Source organism: Nothobranchius furzeri, chromosome 17 (assembly GCF_043380555.1).
Source record: "Nothobranchius furzeri strain GRZ-AD chromosome 17, NfurGRZ-RIMD1, whole genome shotgun sequence".
Taxonomy (NCBI): Eukaryota; Metazoa; Chordata; class Actinopteri; order Cyprinodontiformes; family Nothobranchiidae; genus Nothobranchius; species Nothobranchius furzeri.
Window position 1 is genome coordinate 35,634,803 of NC_091757.1, and position 13,888 is coordinate 35,648,690.

Consider the following 13,888-nt stretch of genomic DNA (forward strand, 5'->3'; position numbering starts at 1 on the left):
GACCATTTAAAAGATCTGACGTTTCTTCTTGTTAGGGCATCAGTGGGAGGTTACCTCAGTTCATCCACTTGAAACATCTCTATAAGCTCCATAGTCAGAGTCAAGTCACAGCACATCCTTGAGAAGCACTGAGGTTAGCAAACCAAATTTCTGCCCCCCTTGTCCCAAAAGGTTGTGTTTGTGTTGACGGGGGACTGCGGGGACCGCTCCCAGCCTGGTTACAGGGCATATGAGGAGATCGCTGCCACCTCGTCTGGACAAATCTTTCACCTGGACAAGCAGCAGGTTAACGAGGTGAGAGCACCAGAGTCAGCTGTAATCCTACCTGATGATCAATAAAACTATTAGTTTTTCTGCACATGTGAGAAGCCAACCTTGTCAGGGCAATAGTTCCTTCTAAAAGTGATGATAATTTCTAAGCTTTATTAATGCTCCGGTCCTCGTCTCAACATGCAGCACTATGGAACAGCTGCCTAGCTCTCTGAAAATGAAAAGAGTCTTTGCACACAAGCAGGAGCGGGTTATTAGATCATGACAGAACATTTTCAGGTAGCTTATTCCTTTACGGTCTTATGTAAACAAGAAACAACAATTAACAGGAAAGGTGGAGTCAGCTCTAAAACAACTGCTCAAGGGAGAACTACAGAGATAAATAAGAGCTTATTTCCAACGTAAAAGAAGACCTTTTGCAGACTTTTAAGTAGCGGTGCACTAATTTTCCAACTGTATGGCTTTTAGTGAGGATTCTTAAGAAATAAATCTCTGCTTCCAAAGTTTAGTCTGAGAAAAGGTCACACATAAACGTCTAAACAAGCCTGCTGCATTTGGCGTTGTTTTGGAAACAAATGCTGCTGGTTTAGTTAGACGAAGAGGTTATATATTTCATTATTGCTTTCTTTTTTTTGTCATTGTGACACTACAAAGCATGGGGGTCTCAATAATCTTGAAGAATGTCAAATTGGGCTTCCTACCATCTTTTACTCACATATCTATTCATAGCAACATAAATTCTGCCAGCATCTTTTCTGGTTGTCAGTTGTTCATAAGACTGGAGAAAAGCACAAGCGTGAATTCAGTGTATACATTATTAGTCACTTCATTCAGAGTAACCAAGAGATTTCCATCCTGATATTAAACTTCCTGTTCATATGATACGGTCAGTGATTCTTCTATATCAGAAGCAGTGTGTAACAGAAGCCCTGGCTCATAGGCCAAAGACAGCAGGGCTCACTTCCCAGTCAGAGGTAAAAGAAGCCAGAGTTTCCTCTGGAAGAGACACCAGTATCCGACATGTCAACACAGGAGATGGCTGGGCAGCTCTGGGCTCAAGCCAGATACTGTATGCTGGTGGCCCACTGAACCCCTGAACTCACATGGGTTTATGTGTGTGTGTGTGTGTGTGTGTGTGTGTGTGTGTGTGTGTGTGTGTGTGTGTGTGTGTCTGTTTCCTGTCAGATCATGCTTGTACATGGTGAAGTGTGCGTTGTTTGTGTTTAGAGCAGCTTAGTTGATTTTCACACCATAATCCTGCCAGCTGTTTAACGAGAGTTTTAATGTCATTTTTCTGACTTAGACTGAATGAAGTCACACACCAGAATGCCAGATGCCTGAAGTATGTCTGCATACCCTAAAGCGTAGCGTTACACATAAATACATCTTGGTTTATTTCAGGCTTGTCCAAAATGCTGCCTGCGGGCCATTTGCTGGCCCTCAGAGTAATTTTGTGTGGCCCCATGGTGGAACTGTGTCTTCTCAGCAGGCTTTTTAACATTTCTGTGCTCAGAATTTGACAAATATGTGTATTTTAGCCCTGTTTTGCATAGTAAAAAACAAACAATAACATCATAAAATATATTTTGCATTTAAATAGAAAATATCACATTTGTGTGGCCAGAGTGGACTCATGTTTGGACACCTCTATTTATTATATATTTTTGAAATTGCGTGATTATAAGTTTTGAGTGGCACACCTTCATGAAGCAAATCTAAACATTTCTCTCTCTCTAACAATATGAAGCTAACTCAGAGATACAGCCGTTTTTCTTGGAGGAGTGGAGAAAAAACAGACCACATACTGTATTTTCTAATCCCAGGATGTGATCTGTAATGGCGCCACTCCTTCCAGCACAGCTGCCTGGTGGCATTGGCTCCAACTTCTCACACAACAGCTCATTGTCATCTCTGCATAGCAGGCTCTTTTACATATAAAGGGTTATGATTTGAAATGGAATGAGTTAACAAAAAGTGTGGATAAAAAAAGACAAACACGTGAATGCACCGTCCAGCTCTTTATAGTGAATCCAAACATGCTTGTTTAGAGCTTACAGCGCTGATCAGAAAGGATGACTGATTTTTTTCTGGCTTCTACATAATGAAAGCTGCCGGTGGGAGAAAAGAACATTAACAATGGGGATTCAGGTATACAACTATTATTTATTAATAATTAAATATTTAGACTCATATTATTTACTTTTCACATAGAACAACAAAAACAGCTAAAATGTTTGTACATTCCAGTAAATAATCTTCAAAATAGATTCATTTATGCCATTTACATTTACAAGTGAAACTACAAAAATTACAATATGATTAAAAAGTTCATTTATTTCAGTAATTCAACTTAAAAGGTGAAACTAATATATGAGATATAATAATTACCTGCAAAGCCAGACATTTCATGCCTTAGAGGGCTTACAGCTGACGAAAACCCAAATTCTAAATCTCAGACAATTAGAATATTGTGAAAAGGATCAATATTCTAGACTCAAAGTGCCACACTCTAATCAGTCAATGAATCCAGATCACTGCAGAAGGTTCCTGAGCCTTTAAAGGGACACCATGCTTTTAGCACCTCTATGTCCCATACTAATTCCCAGTTATAAAAATGATGGTGAAACTCTTCACCTCGCTGTGCGTTCGCTTTTTTATCCCCTTAATCTAACTGCTGAAATGTCTCCTTGACCTTCATTAGTTCCTACTGGAGTAATTCATCACTAACTGAAACAAATCAGCTGTGTTCACGACCTAAAACATGCAGGAATCATGTGCTGGAAGCAGACTCCAGTGCTAGCATGTCGACTCCACTTTACTAAGACTGACAGGGAGCAATATTACATAAGATATAAAGGGACATACACCTTCTAGAAAGTTGCTTTCCTTTCCTTTCCTTTCCATCCACCCATCTATTTTTCTTTACCCACTTATCCACGCTGGGTCACGGGGGGGCTGGTGTCTCTCTCCAGCATTCTTCGGGCATGCAGACGAGGTACTCAGATTGACAGTCCGTTGCAGGGCAACACAAAGACACACAGGACAAACAACCAAGCACACACACACACACACACACACACACACACACACACACACACGCGCACACACACACACACACACACACACACACACACACACACACACACACACACACACACACACACACACCTAAGGACAATTTAGAAAGACTAATCAACCTGACATTTATATTTTGGACTGTGGGAGGAAGCTTCCAGAAGAACCCGGAGAGAACCCATTCGTGCACAGGAACATGCAAACTCCTTGCAGAAAGACCCCAGGCCAGGGTGCAAACCCAGGACCTCCGTGCTTGAGGGGCGACGGTGGCACATGAGTTAAGTGCTCGCCCCGTAATCGGAAGGTTGCAGGTTCGAGTCCCACTCAGTCTGTCGCTGTCGTTGTGTCCTTGGGCAAGACATTTAACCCACGTTGCCTGCTGGTGGTGGTCGGAAGGACTGGTGGCGCCAGTGCTCGGCAGCCTCACCTCTGTCAGTGCGCCCCAGGGCAGCTGTGGCTACATCGCAGCTCATCCCCACCAGTGTGTGAATGTGTGTGTGAACGGGTGAATGACTGATTGTGTTGTAAAGCGCCTTGGGGGGTTCCATGACTCTAGAAGGCGCTATATCAAATACAGGCCATTTGCTGCAAGGCAACAGAACTAACTAGTGTGCCTTTTAACCTTTGAGTCTACAGAATACTTTTCAAAATATTTTGAACATCTTTGAGGTGTTTCTGACAAATATGACACATATCCTTGTGTTCTTGTTGGTCACCAGAGGTTTTAACCACAAAACCCTCCCATGGATGACATTTTTGCCCCTTTTCTCCATCTAGTTGGATCATGACCTCTGACCTTATCCAAAAATTGGCTAAACTTGCATTGCTTTATATTTGATTATAATTTCTTTTGTTCTTGAATTTCTTAATAAAGGGTACACGAAATGTTGCTATGTGATTGTTTACCCTATACTGCCAGGCAGGTTCTGGTAAAGGTCGGACAATATTCAGGCCTTGTGTGATTGTTGAAGCTGAACTCAGCTTTCTAAATAATTTGGTTAATCATCACAGATAATTCATGGTTTAATATGGGGGTCAATTACTTGTTCATAATGAGTCAGGTTTCCTTAACATATGAACTCTTCAAACACACATTTTGTACTTGTTCAGGTTTTCTTTGTCTGGTATTTATTTATTTTTTGGTCAGAAATATTTAAGTTTGACAAAAAAGGCAAAAACAGAAGAAATCAGTAGGGGGCAAATAGTTTTTCACAGCACAGTATCAATTATTTTGCTGTCATATGAGCAATCCAAGCATTGCACATTTTGTGAGTTTTAGTAGAAGTATTTTTGTTTTTCTATCTACCAAGGTGCATGCATTTGTGCAGAGCCTATTCCTTCTGCTTTCCTCATTATGTGTATTCAGTGGTGAGTAAAAGGGGTGGTAATGGTTCTCAAGCATAAAGTAAAACAGGTATCATCCATCCTTGGTCGTCTGCCTGAGTTTCCAACACAGATGCATCTCCTATGATGTAGCTTCTTCCCTCTACCTTCCGACAGCAAGGGGCCTGAGTGTGGAAACTCCCACTGAGAAGGATCAGGGGACCCATCTGGTGCGGTCCACTCCATTTGGTGTGGGACATTTTTCTGCAAATGTCTGTGGTTGCAGTGTTTAAACCTGGGTAAAGACTAAACCGACCCACTGGGATGTCTGGATTCAGGCTGCATAATGACAGCTTGGGCTTATATTTTTTCTGTTCAGGTAACTTCCCTGGATGAGTTAGAGAGTTTAACATCACTTCGGCTTCTGCTGCTTCTCCTCTACCGGCCCATCTGTTACTCTATGAATAGCAGAGGGGAGTCCTTCCTGTCTGAGACAGACAGGATGGGGTTTCACCGGACTTTAGATCTTCTGCCCTCCTGGTGTTTGAAACAGGGAGTGGCTGCAGAGCTCAGCATGCTCCTCCAGATTCACAGCAGCCCCGGACGGCGAGTTCTCCCTATCTCTGTGTTTCACTTCCTTTTATCTGGGTTCTGAGAGCAGATTACAGCCCCACTCCTCTTCTCTGCCTTGCACAAAGAATAAACATTATCCTGGGGCAGATGTAGGACTCTTCGTAGCAGTTTCCTGCGCTGCTGGTGATGGCTGCACATGTGGCAGACATTACAGCTGTTTCCAGTTGTAAAAATGCTAAAGGGAACAGCTGCTGTCAGCACTCGGTGGGATTGATGCACAAAAAAGTGGAAGTCTGATAATTAAATTAAAGGCCTTTCTTGTCTTTTTCTTTTGTAATTGTCCTAAAATGTGTTGCTGTTGGCCCTAACTCCTAAGGGTCCTGATGAAGAAACGTCTTTACTTTGATTCATTACAGAAGTCGCTCGATCGCTGCACATCCTCACATGAGGTCAAAACAAATAGACCAGTATTGCTTGTTAAGCACTCAGAAGACGGAATACACTGGGTCTGCTGTGGCTGCTGAAACAAGCTTCTATGAAACGTGCTTCTTTTCTCTTTATTTCAGAGGAAACGAAGGGAAGCTGGAATCAACACCACGATAATGATTATACATAGAGTCAAGCAGCTGTCAAAACTGAAAGCCTATATTGTCAGACATGTCTCCTGAGAGCCACTGAGAGACTTAAAATTCTAAGTAATAACTGTTTTTCCCATTAAGTATAATCAGCCTGTCTGTGGTTATTTCATGTTTTGTCTTGATCTTTGCTGGGAGTGTTGGGGTGACCAACCTGTGTCACTGTCTGACATCATCCAGGTTTCTTAAATTTAACCTGTTTCTCAGAGGAAAAAGAGTTATCTTTGGTCTGGATTATGCAGTTTAATTTACAATTTAAAACTTAAGTTTGTCTCCTAACACTCAGCCAACCACACCGCCCCCACATCCACCAGTTCTGTCTGTTCTGAGGAAAAAGCCGTGTGATTCATGAAAGCTGTGCCGTGGCAGCGAGACCGCCGCCTGACAAACTTCCACTGTGAGAGACACTCTTCTGGGAATATATGCTTGAGAGTGCAGAAAACTGTATGTTATCAGTTTGACAGCTGAGCAGTTTCACTTGGTCTTGTTTAGGCAAATTCCCTCTGTGGAATACTTCAACAATGAAAGAAAAAGACAAAGACAAAGAGCAGAGATGGAAGGGCTTTTTTCATAAGAAGGTCACATTAGAGTCCCTTCTGTCCTGTACTGTCTTTCCAAGTAAAGAAGGGTCCCCTTCGGTTGTCTCATGCACTCATGAATGTGTCTTCTATGTGAAATGTTGGTTTTTTGGGTTATGTGACACTGATTTGCTTCTTCCAGGTTTTGAAGTGGGTAGAAGAGACAGTTCAGGCGATGAAAGTCCACCTGCTGTCTTCCAACCACGACAGTGCCCAGGAAAACAAATGGGAAGTGCCCTTTGACCCCAGCCTCAGAGAGGTCACAGTGTCACTCAGTGGTCCGGCGCCACAGATCGAGCTCAGCGATCCACTTGGTTGTCACACAGTTTTCTATTTCAGTCTTCTTATACATTGAAAGCGCGTTTTTGATTTCGGTAAATAACTTCTGTTGCCTGTTTTTTTCCAAAGGTCGGGTGGTCGGTGTGGATCAGGGCCTCACAGAGCTGCTAAATATTCCCAACTCTGCTCATGTCATCAACCTTAAGTTTCCCAGACCCGGATCCTGGAAACTCAAAGTACTTCTCCTGTTGATAATTCATAAAACTGTTTATTTGACTCTTGTGATGCCTAGCTGAATGAACTTTATTTTTAAAGGCGAGCTGCAGTGGGCGACATACTCTGAGGGTCACAGGGGTCAGCAGTCTAGACTTTCGGGCTGGTTTTTCTACTGTACCCGTCACTGAGTTCAACCACACTAGAGAAAGACCAATTAAAGGTGCCGACAGGTTTCTGTTAACTTCCTAAATATGATTTAACAAACAGTGAGCTGAATATTTCCTTACTATGCAGGACTTCCAGCCCATGTTATGCTAAAATGCACAGGCCTGAAGCCTCCAGGTGTTCTCAGCCAGGTAGAGCTGATGTCAGGCTCAGGTCGCTCCTTACGTACCATCCCAGTACCTCTGCCCTCTGACCTTGGCCAACAAGGGCTGTGGATTCTCCCGGAGTTCCATACCCCTCCACAGAGCTTCTTCATCAAGGTAACAGGAAATGACGAGACGGGCTTCCGCTTCCAGAGGCTGTCCACGGTTTCCTACACCAACATCGTTCCAGGCAAGGCAGCAAGCATGCTCCCTCACCACACCACAGCCACTCTGCAGGGTTTCTTGCACCTCATCAATCTCTGCTGTACACTTTAACCTTTGTTTCCTCCCTTGTGTAGATCTCCCAGTTGTGAGAATGCCTGATGTGGTGAGAGGCTTTTACATGCAGCCAGCTGTGATTGGCTGCTCCGTGCAGAGCGACATTCCCTACAGGCTACGGTTCGCCAGAAGTGGGATCGCACTAGGAGAGGAGAAGCTCTTTCAGTGAGTCCTTGCTTTGCATTCTGTATAATTTGTCTCGCCTTCGTTAGGCTGCCTTCAGATGTTGCAGCTTCAAGCACCCGTGACCCGCTGTAAAGAAACAAATGAAGCTGCTCACTACTGTCACCAGTGAGCTTGTCTGTAATGCATTTCTGCTGCCTGACTCGTGCTTTTTATTGGCTCATCTGTCGAGGTAGGGTATACGCAGTCACTTTTGTGAACATGACATATTCAAGTGTGTCATCTTGAAAAATTAACAAGCACTGATTTTCTTTCCCACTGTTGATAATCTGCTTTGAATTAGCTGACTTTTGATGAAAACTATGTGCATACACCCCAACCCCCCAAAGTACTAATTAGACGGACTAAGAAATTACATCCTGACACTGAAGTCACACTTCATCCTGCCTCATGGTTTTGTGCATCAGGAATTCTGCTGCTGCATCATGGGAGATTGCACATGCTTCTGGTGAGGATGAGGGGTCATATGAGTGCATAGCACAGAGCAGCGTAGGGCAAGGACGGGCCTTCACACAGCTCACTGTTCAAGGTTAGTCTCTCTCTCTCTCTCTCACACACACACACACACACACACACACACACACACACACACACACACACACACACACACACACACACACACACACGCACGCACGCACGCACGCACACACACACACACACACACACACACACGTTCATGTCTAAAAACATCATCCAGAGCATGCCAGCGTAAACATTTGGTTTGAAAGGTAGTTCTGTTTGCTCACTTCTGATAACTACAGATGGATGTTTTGCTGTTGTGTCCACAAAAACAGAGCCTCCTCCGGCCTTGAAGCCTGGAGCGAATGTGACTTCCTCTATAGGTGGAGTGGCTGTACTTTCCTGTCAGGTGGAGGGCTCCATGCGCCATAACCTGACATGGCATCGGGCAGGTCGTGCTGTTCGGGCCCGTGCTGGGAGGGTGAGGCTCCTTGCTGACTCGTCCCTGCAGATCACCGGGGTACAGGCTGAGGACGCCGGCGCGTACCACTGTGTAGCTACCAACACCCATGGGGACAGCAGAATCACGGTGTGGCTTCATGTCCCAGGTATAGTCGGGCATTACCAGCGCAGATCATCTGCTTAAGCACTTAACACGCAGGAGCCTCATGCTCCTCTCGGGCCCCTGACATCTGGTTTCCATTACTGCCTTCACCTCCTCACGATCAGGTTTGAGCTACTTCCTCCAAAACCGATGCCTGATGAAAAATGCGTCTTGTTGTTGGCATGATCTCACTGCGTTTTGTAAACAGCCAAGTAAATTAAACTTGTCCTCACCGATGATCTCAGACTGAGCTAACTAACTGCTTCAAGCCTACTGTTGTTAATCTCATCATAGTGAAGCTATAAATGACATCATGCCGCTTCGAGAAAGCCTTGAGTCACCGTTGATGCTTTTTGTTTTTTGCTTGTACTTGACTCCATTCACAGAGGCTCCTTCTGTAGTTGTTCACCCCCAGACCCAGTTGTTCTCCCGAGGGGACGAGATCCGCTTCGTCTGCTCAGCGTCCGGTTCCCCCCCTCCACAGCTCTTCTGGAGCCGTGGAAACATGTTTCTGGCTAATCAGCCGAGGTAAGGGAACTCTCAGCCCACTCAGCACCTCCGGCACAGAGGACTCGGAGAATCATTATGGCCCACATTTACTGCATGCACAATTGCAATGTCTTGTTTGCTTTGCTTTGGAAAATTAAGTCTGCTGATTTAAAATCTGTAGTCCAAACTAACTTTTGGATGTTCTAAAGAAAAATGTCCCAACAAAAACAAACAATAAAATACAAAGAAGAACAATTCAAGCATGTTTGTGAAACATGAAATTCTTAATGGTTTGATGCAGGTGGAGTGTAGGCCAGAATGGAGTTCTGACCATTAGAGGGGCTCTTCCAGAGGACGCTGGGAACTACACTTGCCTGGCAACCAATGAGGCTGGGAGTTCCTCTCAGTCTGCATCACTAACTTATTCAGGTAATGTCTACAGCTGTTTGCAGGATGATACCAATGCAAAGGCATGCTGCTGTAATGTGCCTTTCATCGGTCTGTTTATTGGAAGTTTTAAATACTGACACCATCTTTAAGAAGTGTGACCACACACCGATCCAACACATTTAGATATTGTTTTGTCATGTCGAGTGCTGACAGTTTGATATGTAAAGCTTCAGTCAGAGCTGTCAGTCTTTGCTTGGCCAACACCCTAACATAGATGGGCTGTGGCAGCCTCTTCCTGAGGCGAGCTGGTTTTATACTCCCATCTGACTCCGAATGCCATTTTTAACACTGATCTGTCAAGTCAGTCAAAACTGAGTACGATAGTCTGCCAATCCAGCTCAGCTGTTGGTGTGTGGCATGTACTTTAATTTAGTTAATGCTTTGATTTTTACATCTTAGCAGTTTGTGGTTTAAGATGTTGCATTACTTTGGTTTATTGTCATGTGCTTTTATTATCTGCTGGGTAGAGAAATTAAAGCATAAATTAATTTTGGCAAAATATCTCATGAATCAGGACTGATTAGAATAAAACTCAGTGAAGATCGATGGTTACGTATTCTATTCCCAGGTTCTATGAGTATAGGCGCAGCTCTTTAAGGCATGCTATCGGGTAGTCAATCAACCCCCCAATTGCAATAGTGGTAGTGTCCGCCCTGGGACTGGGAGATCCAGGTTCAAATCCTGGTCGGGTCATACAAAAGACTTTAAAAATGGAACCCAATGCCTCCCTGCTTGGCACTCAGCTTTAAGGGGCTGGATTGGGGGGTAAAACCACTAAATAGTTCCCGAGCGTGGCCACAGCTGCAGCTCATCGCTCCCCATGGGAATGGTTCAAATGTTGAAATGTCATTTCACCAGTGTGTGATAATGGCTATGGGACTTTAACTTTAAATGGCTGCACCTATACAAAACAGAAATTTGCTGGATGTGCAGTTGTTCCGATAAGCTTTTACACCCTGGTGGAGTTTTAGATTTATTTGTTTTTTTGCCACTTTTCAAAGAATGTGAATTAATGCAAACACAAAAACCTTTTTTCACTTGAGGATAGTGATATTGTGAAGCCATTCATTGTAAAAAAATAAAAATGTGTGAACTCATTTCAACTCACCATAACAAAATAAATACCAAAGCAACTCTGTCGAAAAGTTTACCCCAGTGATTTTGGCCTGAAACATGCATAAACTTGACACAAATGGGTTTGAATGCTGCTAAAGGTAAACATCCTCACCTGTGATCTTTTTCCCTGATATCAGTGTGAAAAGTTATGACGTTTCCAATTTTTGAGTTGTGGGGAAAGCAAAAATAATTGTCACAAGATCTACGAGAAAAGAAAACTCTATATAACAGAAAGGTGATACTGACAACACCAGTCAGCATTGTTACAACTCTGATAAAGAAGAGGAAAATCAGGAGTTCTGTTGAAACCAAACGTCAGGTAGACCAACAACACTTTCTGCAACAACTTGCATGAAAATTGTTTCCAATGCAAAGACAAATGGGCTACAAGGCTGAGATGCCAGAAGAAAGCCATTACTACACAAATGCCACAAAGCATCTCACTTACACAATGCCAAACAGCCTCAACATTTCTGGAACAAAATCATTTGAAGTGATAAGACCAAAATTGAACTTTTTGGCCACAACCATTAACATTTGGAGAGGAGTCAACAAGACCTTTGATGAAAGTGCACCATTCCTACTGTGAAATAAGGAGGTGATGGCTTGGGGATGTGTGAGTTACCAAAATACTGGAAATCTGGTCACAACTGATTGCAAGTTGAATGTAGCAGCTTCAAAATGCTGGAGGAGAATTTGCGCTCATGAATCCGAAAGCTGTGCACGGGTCACACTCGGGCGTTTCAACAAGACAATGATCCAAAACACAAAGCCAAGTGGATCTGTCACTGGCTCCAGCAGAATAAATTAAAAGTTCTAGAGTGGACATCTCAGTCTCCTGACCTCAGTATCATCAAACCACCGTGGGGAGAGCTCAAACTTCCTGTTCATGACAGACAGCCAGTGAATTTACTGGAACTGGAGACTTTTTCTATAAAGATTGGTTCTGCTTTACCATTAGAATATATACAGAACCTTCCCCACAATGAAATCCTAGGGGAATCCTAAGGCAACCCACCAAGAAACATAGTCCCTCCAGCTTGTCCTGGGTCTTCTTTTATGTCTCCTCCTGGCTTGACGTGCCCAGAAAACCTCATCAGGGAGGCGTGCAGAAGGCATCCCAATCAAAAGCCCGAGCCTCCTCAACTGGCTTCTCTTGATGTGGAGGAGCAGCAGATCTACTCCAAGCCCCTTCTGGACCTACATGCACTTTGAGAGCCATTCTACCATTCAGTCAGTTTTACAGATACAAAACCAAATTGACATCTGTTAGTAGTGATGAGTGATTCCAGACTCTTGAGTGCTAACAGACTGTCCAAGACCTTGTGAAATCATGTCAGATTGAACTCAGTGTTTTCAAGGTTTCAACAAAACAACTAGACTTTGACAAACATTGGTAGTTTAAGATTCTTACATGAAGTTGATATGCATCCCTTGACGTATTTTGCAACACTATTATGCTTCTTATCCACAGAGGTGCCGAGAATAACGGTGACTCAGCAGGTCGTACTTGTGTCTGTTGGCGGTGATGCCACTCTAGAGTGCCAGGCAGCAGGTGTTCCTCCTCCTCTTGTCCACTGGCTCAAAGGTCAGTTATGTTCAAACTAATCAAAATGACAGAGACAATATCCTTGCTGTAAAGCACTATTCTCACTTCGTATATTGTCTCAGGTGAGCTTGAGGTGGGGTCTGCTCCTTTTGTGGAGCAGGATGAACGCAGGGGTACATTAAAAATTCGAGGGGTGCAGGAGCTTGATGCCGGCCAGTATACCTGTGTTGCAAGAAGCTCTGCTGGATCCTCCAGTGGCACTATCAGTCTGGAGGTTGGAGGTAGGACCTTATGTCTATTCTGCATGAAACATGTTTTTCTCCCAAACCCTTTCAAAGTAACGTTCATCTTGTGCCACTTACACAATCACAGCGAGCCCGTTGTTTTTGGAGGCACCAGTTGACGTGACAGCTAATGTTGGGGAGAATATCACTCTCCGCTGCATCGCCCGAGGATTCCCGCAACCAACTGTGACCTGGCACAGAAAGGACGGCAGACAGATTCCTGCAAGGACAGAAATCCACACCAAGACAACAGAGAGAGAGAGAGGAGAGCTTTTGATTCAGAGTGAGTTTTCCATGAATCCCTTTTATAACAGAGCTTTGGTCTTCAGCGTAATGTTACACAGCTTCATGGTTTACTTACACTGACTGGCGGATTCAAACATTCATAGTGAGTCTTTATAGAGGAGAAGCAGACGTTCATATCAGATTCAGCTTTTACTTCTGTAAAGGGGGGCAACAGGAAATCACTGCAAGTGCTAGAATTTACAGTATGTGAAGTCACCTTATATGGCCTGGACGAGCTGCAGGAGTGTTGTTTTGTTTGACTTCCCATTAAGGCTCAATAAATATAAGTTGTGACCTATCAGCCTGAAATCTTTGTAATAGTGGTGGCTGTGATTCTATTGTGCTGATGGGATTAAGCGTTTGTACTCTCTAATGAAAAACCAAAATGGATCGGGCATTTTTAAGCTGCTTCTGTCACAGTTTCCACTTGTGGCTGCCGTCTGATCTAATGAATTCAGTCCGTAACACATGGCTCTGGTTTCTACCTGCTATTGTTTCACATCATGTCATTGTCCACGCTGTGCAACACATAAATGCACAAGCCTTTGTCACCGTGTTTTTGATTTAAAGCTTTTTCTATTTGCTTTTATGTCTCTAATGCTTATGTCATTACCTCTTATAATCATTGCCTGATTAGCTTCACACAAGAATTCAATTATAGGTCAGTCTTCCTACATATGATGTCCAGGGAATTCACAGAGGGGGAAATGTGTGTCAGCTGGTTGGAAGCTGAGCCAAACCCATCAATCCTGTTTTTTCTTTTTTCTTTTCTATTTTTAAACTCATGAGCCGTCAGAGCCGTCAAACCAATAATACCAATAATTATTGAGGAAATAACTTAACTGCTATTAGCGGGGGCTTAATATGCTACAC

At 43.6% G+C, this 13,888-nt stretch overlaps 1 protein-coding gene across 1 annotated transcript in view; it reads left to right on the plus strand.

The window, feature by feature from the left end:
• The window catches only part of hmcn2 (hemicentin 2), a 52,190-nt gene that overhangs the window by 2,687 nt on the left and 35,615 nt on the right, over positions 1–13,888 (plus strand). The window contains exons 4-16 of the mRNA XM_015972142.3: positions 172–294; positions 6,597–6,768; positions 6,863–6,969; positions 7,049–7,169; positions 7,244–7,507; positions 7,617–7,761; positions 8,187–8,308; positions 8,574–8,846; positions 9,229–9,370; positions 9,633–9,760; positions 12,372–12,485; positions 12,569–12,727; positions 12,819–13,013. Coding sequence (XP_015827628.3) covers positions 172–294; positions 6,597–6,768; positions 6,863–6,969; positions 7,049–7,169; positions 7,244–7,507; positions 7,617–7,761; positions 8,187–8,308; positions 8,574–8,846; positions 9,229–9,370; positions 9,633–9,760; positions 12,372–12,485; positions 12,569–12,727; positions 12,819–13,013 — 2,065 coding nt within the window. The remainder of the gene's footprint in view (positions 1–171; positions 295–6,596; positions 6,769–6,862; positions 6,970–7,048; positions 7,170–7,243; positions 7,508–7,616; positions 7,762–8,186; positions 8,309–8,573; positions 8,847–9,228; positions 9,371–9,632; positions 9,761–12,371; positions 12,486–12,568; positions 12,728–12,818; positions 13,014–13,888) is intronic.